The 25198-nt window shown below is 43.2% G+C and overlaps 1 protein-coding gene across 1 annotated transcript in view; it reads right to left on the bottom strand.

Moving 5' to 3' along the window:
• Positions 1 to 7754: 7754 nt before the first annotated feature.
• The window catches only part of BBOX1 (gamma-butyrobetaine hydroxylase 1), a 31308-nt gene continuing 13864 nt past the window's right edge, over positions 7755 to 25198 (bottom strand). Inside the window, exons 3-7 of the mRNA XM_086472285.1 lie at positions 16219 to 16417; positions 12802 to 12907; positions 10256 to 10452; positions 9433 to 9599; positions 7755 to 7915 (exon numbers count right to left, since the gene is read on the bottom strand). Of these exons, the coding sequence (XP_086328411.1) occupies positions 7755 to 7915; positions 9433 to 9599; positions 10256 to 10452; positions 12802 to 12907; positions 16219 to 16417 (830 nt within the window). The remainder of the gene's footprint in view (positions 7916 to 9432; positions 9600 to 10255; positions 10453 to 12801; positions 12908 to 16218; positions 16418 to 25198) is intronic.

The raw sequence follows: 25198 nt of genomic DNA, 5'->3' as shown, positions 1-25198 counted from the left end.
GAATGTTAGTATTAAGGGAAAACTTTCAGGGGGCTTTTCAGCTTGGCACAGTAATGTGATAAATTATCCGTAAAGTGCTTTTCCAGCAGACGTGGCTGTACAATGTGTGATGCATCTGACAGCAAACATCTGTCTGCGCTGCAGCAACCATGTGGTCTGTTTTTCCTATCATACTGGTTTACCTTACTCATCTGGTGGAGATGAAATCCCTCTGGAGCTTGGCTTCCCCTTGGCTGCTGTGCTTCTTAGCTGAGTGCCCTCCATCCCATACACCGCAGCAGGGATGGTGAGCAGACCGAGGGCTGCTGCGGCCAGGTCGCTGGGCTGCTGCTGAAGGAGGTGCTGGCTGGGGCTGGCACGCGGCTTCCAGCCCCCAGGGGGGATTTGAATATTAAACCTTAGTTATGAGAATTTAACTTGGCTTGATTTGAATTGAGTTGTGGGTTGCATCCAAAAAAGGGATGGTTCTTACTGTCTTCCTCCAGCTGGGCTAAAGCTGGAATCTCACCAGCCATACTTATTCTCGGTGGACCTTAGTGGACCTCTCACAAGGTGTTGATCTCATTACGTTTCCACAAATTTAATCTGAAATCCCATAAAAGCGACTGAACACCTGCTAATCCAAAACCCCAGTTTAGCTGCAGGCACAGTCCTGCCCGTTAGCCTTTGGCCTTCCCTTAGTTCCCGTACGAAGAAGATGGCTTTGGGCTTCACCTTACGTTTGTGTCGCTGCTGCTGTGAGGTGGCAAACGCTGAGTCCAGGGAAAGAAATTCAAACAGCCAAGTGGAAATCTGCTAGGCTGGTTAAATGCCCCAGAGTGGGAAAGGAGCTCTTCCCACAGCAGGTGTAGCCAGAAGTAGACTCTGAAATATGCGAGGTTACCCCTCTGCTGCATCTTACTCAAAAAAAAAAAAATTAATCTGATGGAAAAAAAAGAAAAATAAGTAAATCCTTAGCTCTGGAGATGAGTGAAGTGCACTAGAGGAGACAATGTTTCGCCCTCTGACACTGACGGTTCCTTTAGCTACTTATTATGAACAAACTATTTAGTTATGCTTTTAAAATTAGTAACGATGGAAATAATGGCAATGGATAAAAAGTAAATGGTACATAAAGCATATAACATAAATAACAATATCCAGAGTTAAAGAATTTAGTGGATTGCATGCCTCTGGGCAAAGGGATGATGTTGTGAGGGCAGGGGAGTGATGAAGTCAAGGAGAAGCTGCAAACACAACGGAGGCAAAAACTGCCTCCGTTTCCTGGCAGGGTGTGCCTGTAAGGGAACCGCCGCCACGTGGCACTGGGGAAACGCGAAGGGATGAGGAAAGGCTCTTTCTAAGTCTTTGCAGTTGCCAAAAAAAGTATCATGTGATCTGGCTGTGCAGTGTTTGTTTTTCTTGGCAATCTTGTGGAGGAGCCAAGAAAATGAATGAGTAGGGTTTTCCTCCTGCCTACCCTGGTCTAGCGTGTTTACTTGTCAAAGTGCAAACAAAGCTGCAAGGGAGCAGTGTGGGAAAACTTAACCGTGAAGAGGGTATTGAAGACGGCAAAGGGCTGGAGACAGCTACGGACATGGGTGGTTAGAAGCGAGAGTTGCATCCTGCTGATTTCCAGACGTGCCGTAGGGAGTTAAGCAGGTCTCCGTCACGAGCAGCGTTTCGAAGGTACGCTAGCGCAGAGCTCGCTGCAGCAGCCTGCTCCTCGCCCGCTTCCTTTCAAGGGCATTATACGGCCCTTAGCACGTTTTTATAACAACATTCCTGTTTGATTAAAGAAAAAAAGCAGGCCAACATTTCAGAAATTGAGTACGACGTACTCTGAAAACTGCTATATCTTCTCCGTGTCCGTTGCTCTGTGATCTTTGCTGCTTTGAATGCGTCCAAAAATAACTTGAAAGGGATGCATAGCTCAAGTATTGCCAACGTGAGTAGCTACTGACCTCAATGACTGCTTGGAAAGAAAGGACAATGGAGAAACCACACTCTGTTGTCCATATGTTTAGACCTCCTGCCTTACTTTGCTTGAGCTAGTGGAGAAAGACCGATATTGCGGCATGGCAACAAAGAAAATCCTCTGCCTGCTTTAAAGTTAATGGGCACTTTTGCATATTATAAAGAAGTCATTTAAAATACATAAAACATTTGACATTGTATTTTGCTAACTAAACCAGCTGATCTCTCACAAAACGCCCCAAAAGCAGCTCCTGTTCCTTCGGTGACCAGCTGTCCTTGACGCAATTGGAGCAGCCTTGGAGCCACTCTGAATTGCCATGGCTCTGCTGAAGATCCTTTTAAGAGGCTGGGGAAAACAGTAGCTTGCTTCTCGCTCCAGCTGCTTTTCTTGTTCCCCAGCACTGTCCCACAGGAGATGTTGTAAGGAACTGGGGACATGCTTCTCCCCTCCCTCGTGCCCCTGGGAGGAGCAGTGCCACCCTCCTGACCAGACCTCGGTCCTCACAGCACCAGCACCAGGGCGGAAAGGGTGGCTGCAAAATGCCCTCACTCCCTTCTCTTACATCTCATCCCATGTCCAGTAATGAGACTGGTTTCAGTCTGAAAGATCCCACAGAGCTGCCACATCTATGCTTTAGTCAAAGTTTGATACTACGGCTATTTTCTAGAGGTGATGTAGCCAGTTCCCTGGCTTTGACAGTTTCCCTTTCTAGTCTTCAATCAGATGTTGTGTAGAAAAACAGGTTTCTTATGAGCAGTTGTGATTTATTTTCCTTTTTGTTCTGGTGTGGGGTGGATTTTTTGTTTGGCTGAGGTTTTTTTGGTTTGGTTGTTTTCAAAGGGGATTTTTGCGCTCTTTCTCCATCTCAGTCTTTACCATCTTTTTTGTGCTACTAGACTGGCATAGCAGGGTGGGGAGATCCTTTGCTGTAAGCTTAAAATGTGCGTATAAAATATATTTATTATGTTAGCTTTTAGCAAAAGTTATTTCAAGTTTCCAACATGAAGCTTTCAAATAAGGACTTGCCCTAAACTGACAGTTACCCTTATGAATGTGTAGATTAGAATAAAATCTAAGATCGCTAAGTACTTTCTCTGATTTGTGTCAGAGAAAAGCACAGTACAGAATAAATACAGATTTTCCAGGAGTAATATATTGCACAAGTGATGAAAGGCTGCATTTATTCTGCTGTGAATTTACACAAGTGTGAGTTTTAAGCAGCAGTATGTGCTTTATACTCTATCTGCCTGTTCAAGTAACTTAGATGCTGAATGTATTTTAGAGTAAGGAAGAACCAGTCACAAAGTGATCATTATTTTACCTTCCCCAACTTTCAGTAAAATGAACACAGCAAATAAACCTGAAATGGAGTTTGAGCCTCATCACTGGATGTCCCTTTGCGCAGAGATAGCTGGTGAGCCTTAGGGAGCAGCTAGTGCCTGTGTTTCCCACTGCTGCAGAACAGTCTGTTGGCCATAATGTTTTCTCATCTTTTACTCTACCATCAAGTCAGTGGGAACTCTGCTGAAAAGATGCTGTCACGATGTGACCCGCGACAGCAGCCACGTCTGTTCCAGGCCTTCCTGGCCGAGATGTGCAAGCCGTGCGCCCTGTGCTGGTTTAGACAAGACCTGTGTAAGGAGAGTAAGCTGTTTGGAGCGAGCCTTCTTGACCTTATCATAGCCAGTACAGACCCAGTGTGAAACAGGACTGCGTCTGCCTTTGTTCCTCTGGATAACACGACTCTGTGTGTGTTTATACATATATATACACAACCTGTTAGGTGGATCTGGACATATGTAAAGCAACTGGCAAAGCTGGGCAGCTAATCCAGCTTTCTTCCTGCAACAGGCAATAGGAAATCTCTCTGGACTTGAGTTTCCTGCCCGTGCAGCCCAAAGAAGCTGGCACATGCTGCAGGTAGCTCAGCAGTGGCTAATGCCGAGCTGTGCTGAAGTGATCCACAGAGATGTGAGGATACTGAGATGCCCAAGACACTACTTGCTTTCAGAAAGCTTAAAAACTAGCTGGAAATCCGATAACACCCCCCCCCCCCAATTTTTAAAATGGTACATGAAAACGATTCTGTGGGATTGGATCCAACACCCATTGCTACAAAACGCAAGGGGAGAAGAAAGCTAGGACAAAAGACAAAAGGCATTTGCAAATAACAGAACGGACGTGTACTTTTTTGTTTCTCCCCCTGTGCCGTGAGCCCACCAGATGCAGCCAGCTGCTGACCACAGGCTGGATAGGTGGCGTGTCATGGACAGCACAAAGGTAACACGGCATTGTGGCTTCTGGGCTAAACCGGCCAAGTGAAATCAGGTCCACTAGCACCCTCTGGATACAGCCCAGAGCTTCTTTACAGTTGTTTTGCAAACACCTATTACCAGCTGATTTCTCTTGCTGCTGTAAGATGGTAGAGACAGCTGGGGCTGGCAGCCTGTGGTGGCTGGGGTACCCGGGCTGGGCGACCCACGTGTCGGTACTGCAGGCAGAGCAGAAGCCAGACCTATCTGAAAGCTTGGCGATGTCGTTCTTTGGCGTGGATTTGGAGACAAAGGGGACATCAACTTACCTCGGGCTTCTGCCATTGCTTAGCCTGACCAGGTACCAGTATAGTCATCAGAAGACCTACTTTGCAGGTAGTTACAGAAATACTCTCTTTTCCCAGTACAACTATACAAATATGCAAACGTGTCCAGAATTAAAGTTTGTGATATAGATAGTAGCTGGATCCCAGGAGCTGAGCAGAGGGTTTGCAGCCAGAAACGTAAGTTTTGGTTGTGCATCGTGTTTGTGTGGATAGTCTGACCCTTTCCCAGTTAAACTGGGTATCATGCCATAGCTCACGGGGGCACCGCAAAGATTAGGTTTTATTTGTGCAGGACTTCACAATTCCACTGATGAACAGTTTTTACCATTATTTGTACTCCTTTCTGCGTGAAATACTTTGTTGACTATATAGTAGCTTGAATTATGTTTATATATAATACTAAAGGATTTATACACTGCAAATTGCAGGCAAGCAGGGTGATTGTGCTGTTGGGAACCCGGAGCCACAGCACTCCGACACCCACCCATCCTGCCGGTGTACGGGGCACACGCCTGCAATCTGCAAATCCGCCTTTTAAAAAAATTATTTATTTAACATTGATACTACATATTTTGGGGAAATGTTGAAGTTCAAGAGGTGTGGGTATACAAAGTACAATAAATCTCAAGGCATCAAGTCATGAACTTCAGGGATCTCTTGTGTGAGTTTTTATTAGGGCATAATAAAACTGACAAAAAATCCCAGCAGTGCAAAATTAGATCCATTAAGAGCCTTAATTATTTTTTTTTAATTTTGTTTGATTTTGTTTGTTTGTTTGTTTTCCCTGCGGCCATTCAAAGCTATGGGTTTAGTTGTATTTCAACTATATGTGAAGTATACAGAACAAACCTGAATGGGTCCACATATTTACAAATACTTGTAAAGAACAGTAATGACTTCATATCTGCGCGGAAGATGTTGTGCAGGATTAGATATGAGCCCAAACCAGTAATCAGTTCCATAATAGCTTTTAATAAACAGAAATTTGAATAAAACAGAGTTTAGAAAAGTACAGAATAAAATCAGAAAATATCTCTTCCCTATTAACCATTGGTATAAACACCAATGGTTTTAAAGTTACAAACTGCAAATCTTCACTCAGTTTTTATATGGAAAGTATCACAGTTAAAGCACGGTACTGCTGGTGTCTTACAGAATATAGATATTAAACTTTCCTTATCTTTTCCCCCTTTTGTAGTAAAGGCAAAAAATACTTTCCTCATGTTTCCAAAATTAGTTATTAATGGAGGCACTGAGAAATCAAATTGCCACTAAAAGCCAGTTTTGTTACGCTATGTCATAACTTTGATGAAAACACTTCACTATTTACTAAAGAGGAATGAATTCGAAGCGCGCTATGCTAGCTCATGACCAAAGCCAAACTCGGTTTTATTTGATTATTCAGCTGAGAGACCTGTTGACTGTAAACGATGAGTCGACGCTAAGGAAGTGTTTGCAGGCTGATGTCAGGGTCTCGCTTATGTTGAGGTTTTTTTGTGTCGTGTCAACAAATTTAATCCCACAGTTCTTTAATTCCAGAGTTAAAGTTCTATTTTCTTAGCCTACTAGGAAAAGAGTAGGGTTTATTTGACTTTCAAGGAATAGTTTGAAAATAAACAGTTGAACAGAGCGGATCCAAGGGTAGAGGTGTGGTTATTGTGTCAGGCTCACAGCACGGGGGAGAGGGTGTCCTGTTAACTCTGCAGCTATAAGGACACTAAAAATAAACTCAGCGGACATATTGTTGGGTAGAAAATCAAGTATTTTAAAATTCTTTCAATTTGGCATCTGAATATAGGGGAAAACCCCACTACTTCAGCTGCAGTAATTTTTACACAGTGTGATGTCTATTCAGGATGAAACCTAGAGGAAAACGTCCTGCAGACCAAGTCTGTCGGAGGCTCTTCTGTTCGGTGCAACAAAAAATGGATCCGAGTTCATTTGCCACTTCTCTGTCAGGTGCCGACTCAATAACCACCTCTTGTGCTTTGTGGTTTCTAGCAGCATCAGCATTCTTCCTCCCGACTTTACTCAGAGGTCTGTCTGCCCTGCAGATCTTAATTACGTCTGTGCACAGCATCTGATGGGGTTTCTGACCCTATCTGTGACCTCTACACTGAGACTGACTTCTGTTCACAACGCAGAGGAAAATTAAAATGATGCGTTCTCTGGTAGCTCCATCATTTCTGAGCTTATAGACTTGGAAATGTAGGAAAACTTATTTGTGGCTGTGACAGTCATCACACGTACAGCAAGATATACAGAATCTGTTGAATGAGATCTTGTATTAAAGTGGAGTTCTACCTAAAAAGCTGTGTATATAGAAATAACTCCCCAGCAGTGGTTGTTCATTTAAGAATGAATTTTAGTTATGATTTATGCCATAAAGAATGCCTCTCTGAAAACAGAGGGAGGTGCTGTTCATAACAATCCTTTAGTAAGTAATACTTCAAGCTCTTTTTGAGCTTGATGGTGCCTGCCAAGCTCGCTAGGGAGGGCAGGTATGTTTGTAGAGGCAAAGGAAGGCAGTGTGACACCATGAACCTGGTAAAGTGATAAATCTTTCAAGCCATTTTCACACTGATTTTTAAAAAGCTTTATCTCAAAAATAAACTGACAAGAGGTAGCAATACATTCTTGTCCTGGTTTGGCTGGGACAGGATCCCAGCCCAGCCGTGCTGGGCAGGCTGTTCCCAGTTTGGAGTCAGCCCGGGCAGCTGCCCTGAGTGAGCTACAGGGGCAGCCCACACCGTAATGTCGTGGTCGTTGTAAAGGGGGAAGGTTGGCTGAGGAAGGGAGCTCCCGTGGGGTTCCTCCTGCTCCTCTGACTTCTCCCTGCTCCTAAGGACTGCATATTCATTTGTATATCACTGTTGGTGTTGGTGTCATCTCATTAAAATCTGTTCTCACTTCCCCCCCGCCACAGGTCTGCTCTCCTTTTTCCCGATTCTCCTCCCTCGCTGGTGAGGGATTGTTGGGTGGTAGAGGAAGCGTTAAAGTTTCACCCCAGGCACAGGCTAAATGTAGACAATTTTATAGATTCAAAGACTGGGGCACAGATAAATCTCGAAGTGTTATGAACAACAATTCAATATTGAAGATATTAGTTTCTCAAAAGAAAAAACAATTATTTTTGTTGTTGTTGTTGTTACTGAGGCTAGACCATCTAGGTTTTGCTCATTCCAGTTAGAAGAAAGCTCAGTCCCTATTCAGGACCCTCTTCCTGAGGAGCCGGAGCCTTGACATGACCACATCCCAGTCTGCATAGGCACCTTCCAGGTGACGAGTCACTTCTGATCCCGAGAGGTAGCTTTGGCGACCGTGAAGCACACGCCAGTTATCAAATGTCACTATGTCTCCTATAAAGACATTGCACAAAGTTTAACCTATGATATGGTATAGTTGATTCCTTCGAACAGGTAAGATGAAAGGAGGTTTATGCCCACAGGTAGCAATAATTCCACGTATCTCTGCTGGAGATATGCAGCAATGACACGGTAATTTTAATTTAGCTGGTCCTTCACAACCAGAAAGGGCAGGTCCCTTTTGACTCCGCCTCTTTTCTGGTAAAACCAGGAGTTAAAAAGTGGAGTGGTAGGGGAGTCCATGCTGAGAAAAGCAGGCCTTGAGGGGAGCGGCGACTACAGCAGCTCCACAGGAAGGATAAAAAGGGTGAGAGTCACTAGGATGGGATTTATTTGATCGGTCTGGTACAATTTGTACTACACACATTCTGCATTACTATCCCTGCTAAGAGAATTTTATGAGAACAAAATCAAGCTGTTGAAAGTAAGGAAATCACATCATTAAGGCTAGCATGCCATTTTAATTTTTCTCCCTTGTGTGCCACTGTTATGATAAATCTCTAATTAAATAACTTTATAGTCTTGCTTTCCTTCTCCCCCTCCCCTCTATCACCATTTTGGTGCATTAATTGATGGGATGGATGGCACTAGTTTAATGTGAGGTACTTTGTTTTACCATTTATTATGTGATCTTATAAATTATTTTATTACATGTTCCTAATAGAGATTAATTTCCTCATAGATGTTTTAAAGACACTAGCATCATAGTACATGAGGCAGTCAGACACACTAATGCACTTCCTTTTGTAACATCTCTTGAGAGATGAGGGACTATTCATAGCTTTGTTTTATAGCTGGGGAATGAAAGAACAGAGAATAAGGCCAAAGTAGTTAAACGTATGCATGGACTGACTTTTAAAGAGTAAAGGGCATTTTTGCAGCATGTTTTATGTTCAAATCACAGCCCTGTACAACTCCAGCTGAAGTTTAGAGCACTCAGCACTTCTGCAAACCTGCCTCCAGATGTCTTGCATAGGCCACCCAGAAAGAGCAGCACAGCAGCAGGGCCCTTGGGTGCAGCTCCTGCAGCCATTGGGGAGGTGCCCCACTAACAAATTCAGGTGTCACAAAGAAAGATGCGCCATTTGGCTCAATGTCTGTACTCTGCATCAAGTGAAGCAGAGGAAAAAGTATGTGATCGTGTTATTTAATGAACAGACACTGAGGTGGGCTGGCACAGCAGTCTTAGACGCGGTCTTTCCCATCTGTGGTGCTATTGATATGACCAGTTACAGTCTCCTCTATGCTATGGCTTTTTGATGTAGTATAAAGATATGTCAGACTAATCAATAGACAGACTTTATTCCCCCCCCCACCTTTTTCTTTTTTTTCTTCATAGCGTAACAACGGCAAAAGAAATCTCTGAGATGAGTGTAAGGATGCAGTATGAAATGAAGTAGATGATAGGAGGACTAAAATTTCCTCTCACTACCAGTGCTAACAATGCTCAAGTGTTTTGACTGTTAGGAAAGCATGTGAAAAATCATTGCGAGGAGAAGCAACTTACTGACCTGGTTTCAGCTTGTAAGTAAACTTGTGTTCTGCGCTGTTTAATAAATCAACAAATTCCTTTAGAGCGGCATAAAATGGCCTCACTTTTTCAGCTGGTATGTCAAACACTGTGTCTCTTGTTGCATTATTATAATTGATGCGAACTGCTTGGCCTCTGGAATCCACACTATGAAACAGAGAAGGAAAGGAAAAGGAATGTATTATGTTGTCACTGAAACGCTTTAAGATAGTTAAACAACCAAACTCTCCTGCTGGAATTCCAGTATGTTTCTATAGCGGAATTCAGACTGTCGTTGGGTTGGATTTTGATAATTAAGCCTAACTAGGAAAAGTGATAATCAGGAGAAAATGTAGATACTTAATTTGCTCAAAAATCTGTTTCTACAACTAAAGAGTTGTAATATAAACGTTTTAAATCCAGAAGACATTATGAACATTCGCATTTGATCTTTTTATAGTACATAATTCTTAATCTAAGTGCTTCAAATTATGCCTCTCTTTGGCACGATACAGATGTACATCGGCTGGAAGTTAGTAACAGACCCAGCTGCTGTTAACCTGTGTCTGCACCTAGGAGCTGCTCTAATTACCACCCCTTCTTGCTAGCGTGCGGCAAAACCAAATAAGGAAAACTATGCTGTGGTGGTACAAAGCACAGAACAAGTCATACACTGGCAAAAAAAAACCAAACCCAAACCAACCCAACCTCCCCCCCCCAAATAACTACAGACCAAGTCAAACCAGTGTCGCCCCACAAGGTGGCAGGAGCGGACCTTCTACCAACATGGGATTTTATTTTTTGATGTTGTTGAAACTACTCACTCTATAATCCTTTGTTTACATTGCACAGCAAAATCACAGTAGTCGACCCCAACATCCGTGTAGTCTACAGCAGTAGAGGACAGGATCTGATACGCCTGAGGATTTTGTTTCTTCAGCTTGTTGGATACATGAAATCCATCCACAACTTCACTTTCCCCTCCTGCAGCTGTTTGCTTTATACAATGGAGAAACTGAACCTGGAATGAATTAACATCTCATTACAGAAAGAATTAGCTTGCATATTTAACAGTTCATTAGCATCGCTTTCCTCATATCTGTAGTTCGGGGGGGGTTTTTTGGTGGTTTTTTTTTTTTTCAGTGAAAGACTGAGTTCCCATTACTGCAGATTCACAGTATTCTGTCACCTCTGTCACAAGGGCAGAAAATTAAAGCATCATGTTAATAAACCCATCCCATTTGGGATATCTTCTACTGCTCGTAACCTGCAACTGAACTGCAAAGCTCTGGCCTCGCTTCTTTCCTTTGAGTCCCTCTTTGCGGCAGTCATGTAATTTTAAATGCATTGCAGTCTTATCTCAACAAGGAGGATTAGCTTTCTCTTGCAGAGACAAAACCTGCTGTGAATTATCTGCTCACAGAGGGGAAAAGGTGGCTGTCACAGAGGGCAACAGGCCCAGCGTCTCCATGATAAAGTAGGATTAAGACAGTTTCATTTCACCTCACAGTGGAATTGTCAAGGTGTAAGATGGAGCAGAAAGCCTAAACTGGGCTCTTGGTTGCACCAGTGTAAATCTGAGCTAGGGACACAGGCTGTAAAACTCCCCGTGGCATTAGAGTCCAGCATCACACCGAGTGTAACCATTCATCTCGGCCAAACGACACAAGGTACATCTGTCATACCAATGGTAACAGTGCTCACCTTTCCCTTCCATGATGGTGAATTATTTCTGAGAGCACTAGGAGAGAAAAAAAAAACAATACAAAAAACCAACCAAAAAACCCAGGAGGAGGAAGAGGAGCAGAGAACAGAGTTTGTCCCAGAATCTCCTCAGACCTTGGTGGTGGTGATGAAGAGGGAACCTGAAATAACTGACAGTGCAGAAGGGGGACTTGCTTGGAAAGGACATAACTAGCTTATTCATTTGATGAAGCAGCTTCCTGCCCTCCTGCCATGCTCTTCTTGGCCAACAAGCTGTGGGGAGGACTCAGGGCTCCCACTGAAGGGAGCACAAGGCAACAAGCTCTTTTCTTTTGTGGCCCCTGACAGCCTTGCGTAGGGCAAGCACAGCTTGGTGCTGCTGAGGAGGGCTGCAGTAATGTACTTCATGGTAAATGACTGAAAAATTTCAAAGGCGGAATTTAGTTCAAAGGAGAATACAGCTTTACATTCTAGAGAGCTGATGTTTCTGCTAGATCTCATCATCAGGTTTTGTTTTGTTTTTAAGCAGGATATCTCCGGGAAAATAGCTGCCAGATCAAAACCCAAGGAAATCTTAAAACTATTTTTATGGGACAGTTCTGAAACTAATCACCATCCATTTTAAAAACATTTCTTCAAATATTTGTAATAAAAACATCTTCACAATGCAAATATTGTGTAATAGCTAGATAAATAAATAAAACTGCCCATTCAGGTCAATGTTAAAAAATATTTCAATGTACTTTAATACTTTTATTTCTTACAAGCATGTTTGAATGAAAAAGGTTATGCTCTTTTTCATAGCAGAGTGTGAGCTTTGGCACAGACAAGACAGTGAGCTAATTCACATCTGCTCTCTATTAATGAAGCCCTGTTCCATTCTCACTCCACATTAATGAACAGTATCTAAATGATTTAAAAAGGTCATGTTAGTGTGAAGTATCTGGCACTTCCTTGTGGATAAATTACATTGACTTTTTGTTTAATTACAGAAACAACGGATACAAAGATCTACGCTACATTAGCAGGGGAAGTTTTATAGATGTAAACTTTTCCAGGGTTCCTTTGTACCTGTTCCTACTACTTTCCAGTCCTCTAGTGAATTACGTGGACTAGACTTTGATATGACAGGGATCAGGTGAAAATACATTTCCTGTGGTTGTTGTCAAGCTGTGCCCCTTTTTTGCCTATGATGAAAAGGCAAATAAGCGTCTGACTTCCATCAATCCACAGAGAACAGAATATAACGCCGTAATCACATTTCTTCTAATACATTCCCCTCCTGAGGTGAACAGATGAGTCCTAAAATGTCACAACTTGACTACAGCATTTAGACACCTAACTTTTTGAATATAATGAAAGCAGCATCAAAAGCACATACAGGACCCTAATGTTTTCTCAAACAGTAACACTCTCAATACTTGGTGAATTTCATTTAAAAATTATGGGATACATCATGTGCATGTGATGCAGAACTTGCATCATAATGTGTATATTGCATGTCCATGTGTATATAGATCGTTATATACAGATTACTATATCATTATTTTTACATTGCTCTTTTAAGACAAAATTCAGAGTCACTGAATGCTAACCGTATTTCAAGCTATAGGAACAGTTCCCTTTCCCCTTTTCTGTTGTGAAAAAGTCAGTAGATTCACCTTACCCCAGGTGGTTGCTGTAGAACAGGGTAATCAGTGTGAAAACACAGTTTCCCGCTTGTATAAGCTACATTGTTAGCATCTGCTTTGTCTTGCACTTGCCAAGTTGGTCTTTATAACGAAAGGTAAAAGAGAAAACGTGTTAGGAGAGCCATCCAGCATGCCAGACAGTACACACTGAAACTGTGAAATCACAGTACAAAAGAGCCATTCTATCTTTGAACATGAAAATACTGTAAAATTATAAGGAAATCATGATTTAGCAGTGTCCCCCACTCCAGCAAAGAAGGCTTATTTCAGCAGTCCTACACTGAGGCTAGAACCCAAGGGACACCTGGCCCCAGCGTAGCATCTGGAAGAATGACGGCCTTCCAGTGGTGGTACTTTGCTGAACGCAAAGGTCAGTTGAAGACACTAACTGAGAGGTATCTGTTAGGATAAACCATCATCTTATTACCGAGGCTTCAGAAATGAGAGGGGAAGTTCGTCCAATTCTTTTTGTCACCCTTCCATTTTTGCCTGCCAGGTGCAGCACGTTGTCAATGAAATATGAAATTGTTAAAGGCTATGCAACTTTCCCCAAAATTTATTTTTAAACATTTATGATCTTAGAAAATACAGAGCACCCTTTGCAGGGGGATCTTTCCTGTAACTTGAAGACTTGATGCTAAAAGGAAAACATCTCGATGAAATTCTTTGTAGCTCCTTCCCTTTCTCTGAGGCTCTTTCCAAGAACTACCCCTGTTTATTTCGTTACGTATTTGGTTTTGAAATTGGACAAAACTCAATAAGTTTACTAACAACTGCAGGGAAAAAAAAATAGTCTTAGTTATATGACAGAGATATGAATACATGATGCTGCAGCACAATCAATATCTGTTTCAAGTGACACACCGTGCAGGAGAATTTAAGACCAAGAACGACATGTTTTGTTTGTACAGAGTTCACATGATTGAAGACAGTCCTCAGCAGATACATGTTAGAGATCCAGACATTTGCCTGGAAAAGTATAAGTCACTTACATAGTCCCTGTAATTGCAGGAGAATAAGGGATTTAAAAGAAAATATGAAACTGATTTTCCCTTGGGAAATACTATAGACCAAGTACATTATGTTTCAGGTGGTGTGTGTCTAGCATTACTTCTTAGTATCAGTTTAAAAAGAAAATAGGCTATAGAACATGCAGACCAAAATTCCTTATATATAGTATACAAACCTTTTTGTTCGAGGAGTGGTAATTTGTACAGAAACTACATAAAATGCTAAAACTAAATTTCTGAAATTGCCAGGGGAAAACCCCCTTGAGTATGTACAAATGTGTTTTAACTGCCTGGGAGAAATAATTTTTATTATTTGGTACAGCACTTGTCCGTCAGTACATTACTTCAGTACTCAAGAATGATAATTTCAACCACACTTCCTTAGTTCCCAATTTTGCATCCAAAAATAGCCCGTTACAGTATCCTTGTAGTTAGTGTTGAAGGTAGCTAAGTTCACTATATCTTTAGTTTAAAAGGCTCCAGTGTCACTTGATGGTTCTAAAACAATTTAACATATTTTAATTGTGTCACTTATATGCAATATATATAATTGCTGGAACGGTAGTACTTCATAAAACCGTTGTAAGCATTTGCAAAAGCGGCCAGTGCATTCATGCTGTGTCACACTTTGCGAGGAGAGCTGGTCCCCGGGAGCTCTCCTTCCACGCAAGGAGCTTCGGTCAAAGCTCAAGTTACTGACTTGGAAGACCTGAAGTCAGCGACGCGAATAGGGAGCTCAGCGCTGAAAGTGAAAAAGTGACCCTTACTTTGTCAAAGTCTCAGCTGAGCTGAAGTACCAGCTCAGTCACAGGGAGAGCGCACGAGAAGTAAAGGAAGAAATTGAGGGTAGTGTCAGAGGACTCTTGGCCCTTAGGAAGAGCAGAGAAGGGGGGAACAGGGTCCGATTTCAACATCAACTGCTCAGGCAGAGGAGGCAGGTTGGCACCAGAAGGTGTAGCAATTCTTGGCATTAAGTAGCAAGGTGGGCTCAGTCTCCCTGAGCCTGTTACATCCTTAGTCTTGCAAAACCACTGCACTAGGAACTGAAGCCACACTTGTGTCATCTGGTCTTGCACTTCATTAAAAAAAAAAAAAAATCTAAGTCTCATTCCTACCAGATTTGGGACCCGTGTCCTTCTCTTGCAGCTGAGGGCCTCTGGGAGGTGCAGATGGTTTGGCTACTTCAGTGGGAGTGCTGGGGCTCCAAAGGAAGCCCTTCCTGCCACCCAAAGCCCTGGACAAGGCTTCAGAACAGGTAGGGAGCACAAGGTCTAGCGCATGAGAAGCTGGAGAAATGAATTGTGGTGTGACTGGAGACCTTGTTAATGGAGTTGTGCCTCCGTAACATAAAGAAAAAGGTTAATTTAAAAGGGTGGAACCCCTTGATCTTGTTATATGGCTGATACAGAGTGTTTCCACTTCTAACAGTAATGACATTTTAGGCATCATGTACCAAACAGACATCTAGACAAGAAAAAAGCCTTTTGTTTTCCCACGTGTCAGGGTTATATTCATGGCTGTTACGTTTCAGTTTAAAATTCATGGCTCTGTTGAGGTAATGTTTTATTTGGCAAGCTTGCCCATTCCAAATTTATCCTTTCATTTATAATATTTGGTAGGCCTTGTATTTGGCTGCTAGTGAAATAGCAAGGGAATTACCCAAAGTTTTATTATTTTATTACAGTTGTGAAAACCACCTCAGAATTAGATGCCAGTAAGAAATGAACTTCTGTTTTAGAGACGAAGAGATGCACTGTAAAAATGCTGCTGGTTTTCAGTCTGTTGTCAAGACTGAAAACTCAATGGAGTTTCTGCTACTGAGAGGAATATGTAAGAGCAACAAGACAAGGCACTACTATAACTATAGCTGAAAATGAAACAGATGAAATTAGGAGAAAAGATACTACAGGAAAAGAAGTATTTTCTTCTCTGTAGTATTTTCAGGCTGAGTTCCAGCTATACATGGTACAAAAAATAATATTTCTCTATAAAGCACTTACCCCCCAAATATCCAAACCCAAGCCAAATCCATTAAAGTCTTTGTCAAGACTTCATGTGATGAATTACACCTTTAACAAACACAGGGTTATTAAGGTGTTTGAAGACAGTCCTCTAACTATTTTCTGCTATGTTTAGCATGTTACCACTTCACACACATCTGTATTACAACATTTGAAACCAGTTTTGTGACTTTATTTTAAAAAACTGCTAACTTCTTAAACCGCTACACGTAACAATACAAGGTTTATGCGTGATCCTGCTTGTATTTTCCAGTATTTTAGGATTTCCTCCCTCTCTTTTTAAGGTCCAGCAAGCTGAAGTGAAGTACATTAGAGGTGATTACATAGCCAGCAAAGCAAGGACATCGAAACACAAACTCACCCATAAAAAGTGAGACGCAGGAACCCAATCCTGTGGCCAAGTTTAACCAACTCTCCCTGCTGAGTAGCAGCTCCTGTCAGCAGCACGATTCCCAGTTTCTTTAGGGTGCACAGCCACTTGTACGCGCTTTCATCATTGTACATTATTTCTTCAAAAGGTATTTCGGGAAGTTGGAGGTCTGAGCCCCAGTACTGGCGTTCTGAAGGGGAAGAAATAGAGAAACCAGTGCTTAGCTGTTTTAGCAGCAAAGCTCAGGACATAGTCGAATTATGAAATTAATAGGATTTCTGTGCACTTGTGAATATGCTCTCGATCCCGCCGTCAGCCACCTGAAACTGGGTCCATGAGTTGGCATGAACAACAAGCAAGCGTTATGATGAAATTCCACAAAACATTGCAGTTAAAATTTTAAATCAGCAGTTGATTAAAAGGCCATCTGAAAGGGATTTTTTTGTCGTTAACAGTACATCAAAACTGTGCAAGTTCATTTTTCTGTCTGTACTGGTGAACCACAAGAAATGGTTTTTCAAAAGAAAATCTGAAGTTAAGACTCCTTTCAAAGTTTCTCGTCTAGGGTGAAATAGCATCCAGCACCCCAAGATGCCCCTCAGAGGTATTACTGTATGGATGTATAACAATGAAAAGATTATATTCCTGATGAAGAAACAGGAGCAGTCACACATCGATATAACCGCTTAGAAGCAGAGTAACTACAATTGCATGAGTGACCAATGAATTTTCTTTTGTAGATTTGTCTTCATGAAACCATACCCAGTTACGTTAAATTCTGCAGGACGGTACCTTTTCCTCTGCAGATCATTTGTGAACATTTATCTTATTTCAAATGGGAGCCCAAGATGTTAACAAATCCAAGGACTGCTAGAAGGTAAGGAAAGTGATGGAAAGACTGAGCGATGAGCAAGTAGTTATGTCATGCCCATTCTCAAACAAAATTGATTAGAAGAGCATACAATAATAGAAGAGAATTAGAACGGCTATACTTAATCAGACACTTGTTTGTTTAATAGCCCTTACGATATAAAAGGTGGAAACCCACAGCCATTTGTGAGAGGCAAGTATAGGCTTGCAGGCAGAACGGGAAGGGCTTCTGAGCCCGGTTTTCCTTCAGACCTTTTGCTGCTCGCCTCTTCTTTCTTTTTCTCCCCTCAAACCAGTGGCAGCTGTATGGCACATCATCCAAAACTGCAAAAGTAGGGAAAAGTCTATGCAGCTTTAAAATCAAGTCCTGCTTAGTCTCATCCTTTTATGTACTTATAGCTGCCCAAATACTTTGCTATTGGGCAAAGTATCCTTTGCTAATGGTATAGCCATACCTGCGTCTATATACATGGACTTTTAATGTGTGACCAATTCTTATTACTGTACTTTTCTAGTATCACGGTTCTGTAACGGTTATTTGCTTTCATTTAATAATGCTTTTTAAAAATCTCATAACCTATCCTAACATTCTGATTCAGTTGGAGAGTTCTCAGTCACCTAATACAGAGAGAGAAAATAAAACGACAATACCGGCTCATAACTGGAAAAGACACACCAATTATTTTATCGTAACTGTATTATCTTAACTTTTCCTCAGAAAAACATACTCTGGTGTCAGACAACATGGCCTTATATACATTTGTAAAGATGCTCTACAGAAAAGACAAGCATAAACATTCGGTGACAAAATAAAGTAATAATTAGATCATGAAGCCTGGGCGGATTTTTCATGTTATGAAGGGCTACGTGATCCAAATTGTATCTTCCATCATGAATAAGTTCTAAAAATGATACCTACAGTACTCTCCATTCAACAAAGCTGCACACACCTAAATTTGTGATCTGGCTTACAGCACTGGAGGCTGCACCAGGAAGAAGGAAGGCTTGTTACGTGTCTACTCAGGCAGATGGACATGACACCCCCGGGCACGCCGCGGGATGGCACAGCGACTGCTCGCAGCGTAAGTGCCAAGATACCTCCCTCACGGATCAGGCTTCCCCAGAGGAGAATACACAGCTCCTCTGGCACTGATCTTGGGATCTGGTCACCACTGAGGGCAAGGCGATGATTTAGCCACAACTTCAACTACTGTAGCCAAGGTCTTGGGGCAAAGCCCTCGGTTGTCCCCTCTGATCACCAGGCGCACACGCTGCCGTAACTCCTGGTGTCGCTGCAGGTCACTGGGGTGCGTGCTGGCAGCCAACCCCAGCATCCTCTGAACTGCTGCACTACATGTGAAGAGGACAGTCCCACCAGGCACAGGGAGAGAAACCTGGGAACTCAGCTGAGGCTACCCCTGTCTTCACAGAAGGTATTTCTGCTCTGCTTTGCTAAAACCCTGTGTCTGGGTATTAAGGCGTGAGGGCACCTGGATTCTGGTTGCCCCTTATCAGATTCTGGGCTGTGCAGTTATTTATTGCTTTTATTTTTCTTCTTTTTGTCTTATTTTGTGTCCTCTTTCCCATGCATTTCCTTCCTTCTCCATCAGGCAGCCTTAAATTTTGAGACCTTGACTCAAGTAGGGATGTCAAGACCGGGCTTCTCTCTCTCTCACAAAATCTTTAACACAAAGTTAAGAAGGAATTCCTGTCAGTGGGTCTAATGAAGAATCTTCTTCTCACACAGTGAGTTGTCTTAGTTTACATTGGAGGCACTCTCAATTCCGGTGTGAGCCACAGAAATGGCCCAAGTGTTTACAGAGCTATGCAGTCCCTTCACATGCACCTAAAAATAGCTGTTCCTTTCCCACCTCCTTTCTGTCCCAGGACAGAAGTCCCATGCCTTCCACTCCATTCCTCCCAATTTCAGGCAATATTCACCTTTTGCCAGGTGAAATACAAACATACAGAGATTTAGAATTTACTACATGTCTCTCACTTCTCTTCATTTTCAGGACTTTGGGTGGGTGATGGCAAATGGTCAAGGGAACACACCCACACTCACCCAAGGGTAAGCCAAGTCCCAAGACTCCCCTTAAGAGTTCAGACGCACAGCCAGGAGAGAAGTGCGGGCAACCTGTTCCCCCAGCCCAGGCCTCACCAGCTCCCGTGACACTTGCAGAGGCATTTGGGCTCTGGCCCAGACGGGAGAAGCTTTAGGCAGGAGAGCAGCCCATTGGGTTGACAGTGCTGCTGGGGCCCTCCTTTCGGAGAGAGCTCAGGAAAAGACAACAGCTGCTCTCCATGTCTTGTGGTCCACAACAGCACAAGACAGCTAATGCAAGAAAGCCTGCCCAATTATTCATGCCTGAGGACACACAAAACCAAAGTCAGTCTTGGGAACATGCTGGGGGGAAAGCCTCTCCGGTCAGTCATGTCTGAGGGCAGAAGTCTTGGCAACCTCCCCAGGATGGTGTTTTCTCAACATTTTCCACTCAAGTAACCGCATAGTCCTTCCAGAGGACTCCAACAGGGGACGTTCATCACTGTGGTTGAACAGCCACCCACCGCAGAGCAAGGTAGCCAGAGCGGTAGCCTGTTGCACACAATGCAGAAGCAAGTTAAGCAAGACGTAAGGCTTGCCTTAAACACAGACATAGGCACACCAAGGTAATGTAACCCCTGACTGTGGGTAGGTGTTTTATAGCACAGTACCACTTCAAATAGCAAAATCAGCAACTGACATTTTCTGAAATAGTTAAGAAAAACCACACACAGAACAAGTAAGCACAAAGGGGAAGACAAATGCACACGTGAAATACAGGGAACAGGTACAAGAAGCGTGAAAGAGAGAGGAAAAAACCCCAGGTACAGCAGGGGGAGAAGATAACTGGTGAAGCCAAAGTAACCCCATAGGATAATGGGAAACATGTTGGAAAAAACCCACAAAGCAAGTCCTGGTTGTAAAAATAAAACAACTCAGTCAAGAGGAAGTGTCCATCATTTCAAATGAAGAAGGAGAAGAATAAACCACCAATAAATAACGAGGGAAAAAAACCCCACAACAAAAGCACAAGACAGAAAAGAAGGTATCTTACTTCAGGTCTGGCTTCCTTCACAGAAAATGTACTCTCCCCCCTCGCCTGAAAAGCCAGACAGACCAGAGCACCGACTCCAAGGCACAACTGCTGAACCTAGCAGGCCAGCTCTCTGCTGTTTTATACTCGGGGCTAATTTAGGACACGCTTGTTACGGACTAATCGTTTATCTGTGTGTGGACTGTGATGAAGGACTAATCCTCAACTCTGTGTACTGCTGATGCCTGTCAATCCAGTAGAGCGTTGTTTTGAAGTTTCACACTGTGCTGATGTCTTTCAAACACAGCACCAAATCTGTAACTGCTATACGTAAAAATAAAGGTATGTATGGACAAGAGATCCTGAGGTCTTTTATCTTTCTGCTCCAAACACAGCAGCATCCTCACCCTCCTGAAATAAAATGGACTATGTGAGGTGCTACAGGTGGGCAGGGGAGCAGAGCACCCGCGTAGACAAGCCGAGAGGGGCTGGTGCAAGCAGGATGGGGACATAACCGGGGCTGCTGGGAGGGTGGGCATGGAGATGGCCTTTCGGGGCAGGGGCGCATGGAGCTCTTCAGGAGCAACTAATGGTGGAGATGATAGAGAGGAGACCAAAACCACCAGGAATCCTAGAGTGAGTGATGGGGTCACGCTGCAGCCACCGTGGAGCAAGCTCCCCGCGACCAGTGAAGCTGCGATAAGACAAAACGAAGCAGCGGGTCCGTCAATATGATACATAAAAGACCAAATCATGCCAGGGAAACAAGCTCAGGTTCAAGGGCTGGGGACAAATAAGGTCAACCAATCAGCCCCCTGGGGTTACTTGAGGTCGAACTCTTGGTTTGGGACCACGCTGGGGTTACTTGAGGTCAACCAATCAGCCCATGGGGTTACTTGAGGTCAAACTCTTGGTTTGGGACCACGCTGGGGTTACTTGAGGTCAACCAATCAGCCCATGGGGTTACTTGAGGTCAAACTCTTGGTTTGGGACCACGCTGAGGTTACTTGAGGTCAAACTCTTGGTTTGGGACCACGCTGGGGTTACTTGAGGTCAACCAATCAGCCCATGGGGTTACTTCAGGCCAAACTCTTGGTTTGGGACCACGCTGGGGTTACTTGAGGTCAACCAATCAGCCCATGGGGTTACTTGAGGTCGAACTCTTGGTTTGGGACCACACTGGGGTTACTTGAGGTCAACCAATCAGCCCCTGGGGTTACTTGAGGTCAAACTCTTGGTTTGGGACCACGCTGGGGTTACTTGAGGTCAACCAATCAGCCCATGGGGTTACTTGAGGTCAAACTCTTGGTTTGGGACCACGCTGGGGTTACTTGAGGTCAACCAATCAGCCCATGGGGTTACTAGAGGTCAAACTCTTGGTTTGGGACCACGCTGGGGTTACTTGAGGTCAACCAATCAGCCCATGGGGTTACTTGAGGTCAAACTCTTGGTTTGGGACCACGCTGGGGTTACTTGAGGTCAACCAATCAGCCCCTGGGGTTACTTGAGGTCAAACTCCTGGTTTGGGACCACGCCGGGGTTACTTGAGGTCACCCAATCAGACCCCTGGGGTTACTTCAGGTGAAACTCTTGGTTTTGGACCACACTGGGTTCATCTGAGGTCAACCAATTACCCCACAGGGTTGCTTGCAGTCAAACTCATGCTTTTGGGACATGCTGTGGTCAATAAATGGTGTTGGCTACAATACTGCAACATCTTCTGACCTGGTGTCGGACAACGAGGTTACCCAGCCCAGGCCTCACAGACACCCCCCAGCGCAGTGAAGCCTTCAGCAGTTCTCATCAGAACAGTCCAGTGCTGCCCATGCGGCCCAGGGCAGTTTTTTTCTGATGCCTTCTCCCTAGAAATGCTGTTGTTATTTGTACTGAATTTTTAATGATGGAGAATTTCCTTTTTTTTTTTTTTTTTTTTTTTAAATGCAAGTAAATCAGGCTGCTTCTCTGCATGGAGCGTTCATTCAGCCATTCAGCACTGTCAGCCTTTCGGCTATGAGGTGTGGGCTTTGTGACATGGTCTGTTTGACTCAGACTTTCACCCTCAACTCCCAGCACTACACTGCTGAGCATGATCAGCATTGTCCCATGGAAAATAAAAACAACCAAAAAAAAAAAAAATCCCTCTATTCCAGTGGACAGCACACCAGCACCAAGAATAATAAAAAAAAAATTCCTCTATTCTAGTATGAAGAATAAAGAGCCAGGTTTGACATGATTTTCACGAGACCTGTGAATTATGTGAAACTTCTTTCCTGCTGAAACTGATTTTTAACTCTTACCAAAAGGTTGCCCCCACCTGAAACCATGCTCATTTTACTTTAAGGGCCAAAGAAAGATGGATACAGAGAAGAATGAAGGTTATGGCTCTCTGCGTGGCTGAGTGCCAAATGGTTTGCTCCAAGACTGCCACTGGAGACAGCCAGGACCTCCTCAGTAGACAACTACAGATTTTTCCTCCACCATCCTTCCATGGCAAGATCCTGCATCTTACCCATACGGCTCAAAAAACGTGCATCAAATGTACGGCTTGTGTCAGAGGAAAAGGTTGTACAACTGACACTTCTGGCAGAGCTCTGTGAAGAAGCTTACTCAATAACCTGAGGCCAGTGGTTTCGGATTCCCTTGCCCATGGCTATGAAACATTTTTAATGAGAGAGCGCAGCTGGAGGAGCTCCCTACCACTGGCGCTGCCTCGCACCTCTCTCACAGAGTGGTTCAACTTGCTCGTAACTTCATTAAAGCTTAACCACTTAGGCTGCGGTTTTCCATGGCAGAATCTGCTGAAAATAATTTTGGGAGAGCTTCAACAGCAACGAAAACGGATCAAAAGCCCAGGCCAGTGAGAAAAGAGTAGTGTAGCCAAGTCACAATTTCTACATTGGCTTAGCGGAGAAGTTTGAGTGCTTTCATTCTCTCAAGCATCAAGTTTGGCAAATAAGTTGTTCACGTGTTAGGAATACACATTTGCCATTCCTGTGAAACTCATCAAGTTTGGCCAACGCTTACAGCTTTGGAAAATATCACCTTGCAGATGCTCCACAGGCATTTTTTTTAGTTTGGCAGCAAATTGTCCAAATATTCTTTTCACATCAAATGTGCTCCAGAGCTTGGGTGAGGGATAGAGCAAAACACAGATGAGGGAAGTCATTTTTGTGTAAAATTAGTAGACTCACAGGAAATGAGTCCAAACATAGCACCATACATGTGCTTCAAAAATGGTGTCATTCTAAATTCAAGCATCCATTCCTCTGGGACTTCTCTCACCTGTCGACTTCAGAATATTCTGAAGTTTGTAAAGAGATATAATAAAACAACATGATTGTTATTCCTCAAGTGATGGGACGAATCACTGACTTCCCCAGACTGAGGGATAACTGAGTGCCAGCTCAAAATTCATACTTGCCATTATTCCACATGTAATTCTGCACAAACTCAACTCACGTTCATATCGTACCAGCAGCATACAAGAGATCTAGAAAAATACTACTGCTAGTCCTTTGTCCATGTGGAGAAGCCAGGACAAATTGAGATGCTGCATGAAGAACCTCTTTGTTAACCATCTGTTTCAAGCTGCTCCAGTCAGATACATTTTAAGATTTTTTGAGAGACATTTGCAAAATCAAATTTATTTCCTTCAATAAAAGCTAGTGCTGTAGCCATTCATTACTGCGGGCAAACCCCCATGATAACAACTAAACCCCGTGAGTCTTTATTTTGGCCTCAATATTCATAGGCCCAGATCACTTTTGTTAAAATAATCAAGATTACCCCTGCCCCCCACCACCATTTTTTTCCCCCAGACTAATCCTGCCAGGACCAATTTTGCTGGACAACACTGAAACAGAGATCACCTAAGTTTTAATGGCTCCAGTGCATTCAGCCAAGAACTCAAGGGTAATGGAGACAGAAAGCGAAAAGGCAGGAAATTAATCATGGAGCCCAAAGCACAGCTTCTCACCAGGACGCTTTCTGGAGTCTGCCAGTTGTTAATGCAGTCAACTTGAATTTAATTTGTCTGTGCTACTGGCAGAGGACACTGGAATCCGCAGTTCTGGGTCACATTTGGTACTTTACAACTAATAGTGGTTTTCATCCACAGCTGAAAGAATTCCAGAGAAGAATGCCCTAAAATATTGCACGATGTCCCCGGACCACTGAACCCATCCTGGTCTTTTGTTTATTTGTTTATCCACGGCGATTTTAAAATAGGGAGTTTAAAGCAGTACAGGGTTTAAAGCCAAGTGAAATGGTTGTCCATGCACCTGAAAGAAAGCTGCTACAGGGACTTGGCAGTGATTTTATTGTTACAAATTGCATTTGTAAGCATTGTTAGTACATTAAAACTGAAAAGGCTACAGGTTTAGTAGTGTAAATGAATCTTAGGTCAAGATACAACTTTAAGCTGCCTTGCTAGAAAGCACCATCAGTAATTCTTTTCTCCCTTGTATTTGCACTACCATTTATCTATGTGTACGATACCACATACAGACCCCCCACACACCCGTAGTTATTATATTGAAAGAGTTGTTAATAATATGTGGTCCTAAGATTTCCCCAGAAATAATTTTTTCTATTGTAAAACTCTGGTTTTAACGCTTATAACTTCAGCCAAATACAACCTTTTGAGCTGACTGTTTTTTTTATGCTGAAGGTTCCCTTATATTGAATTTATGAGGAGAGCAGGCAGTCAAAACGATCGGCTGTATCTTAGGACAAAACTGAGCACGGGAGTACACTTTTTGCTCATGTTTGAAAAAAAATCCAACAAAGGCTCTAATTCCCCTAATTTTGGTGACTGAGGCAATGTCAGAAATACATTTTGGTGAATCCCTCCCCTCGCCTAATCTTGTTGAGGTGCAAGTCCACGAGGAGACTCGGTAACAGACCTTCCTACAGCTTCACAGCTGAAAGTGTCCCCACCGCTGTGCTGCCCAGACAGAAGGTTGCCCGTGGATGCAATGAGCTGCGGAGAGAGATGAGAAGGAAAGATGAGCTGAGCCATTCCT

This window comes from Leptosomus discolor, chromosome 12 (assembly GCF_034619465.1).
Source record: "Leptosomus discolor isolate bLepDis1 chromosome 12, bLepDis1.hap2, whole genome shotgun sequence".
In the NCBI taxonomy this organism is placed as follows: Eukaryota; Metazoa; Chordata; class Aves; order Leptosomiformes; family Leptosomidae; genus Leptosomus; species Leptosomus discolor.
The sequence above is the reverse complement of the archived record's forward strand: the minus strand, read 5'-3'. Positions and strand labels throughout refer to the sequence as shown.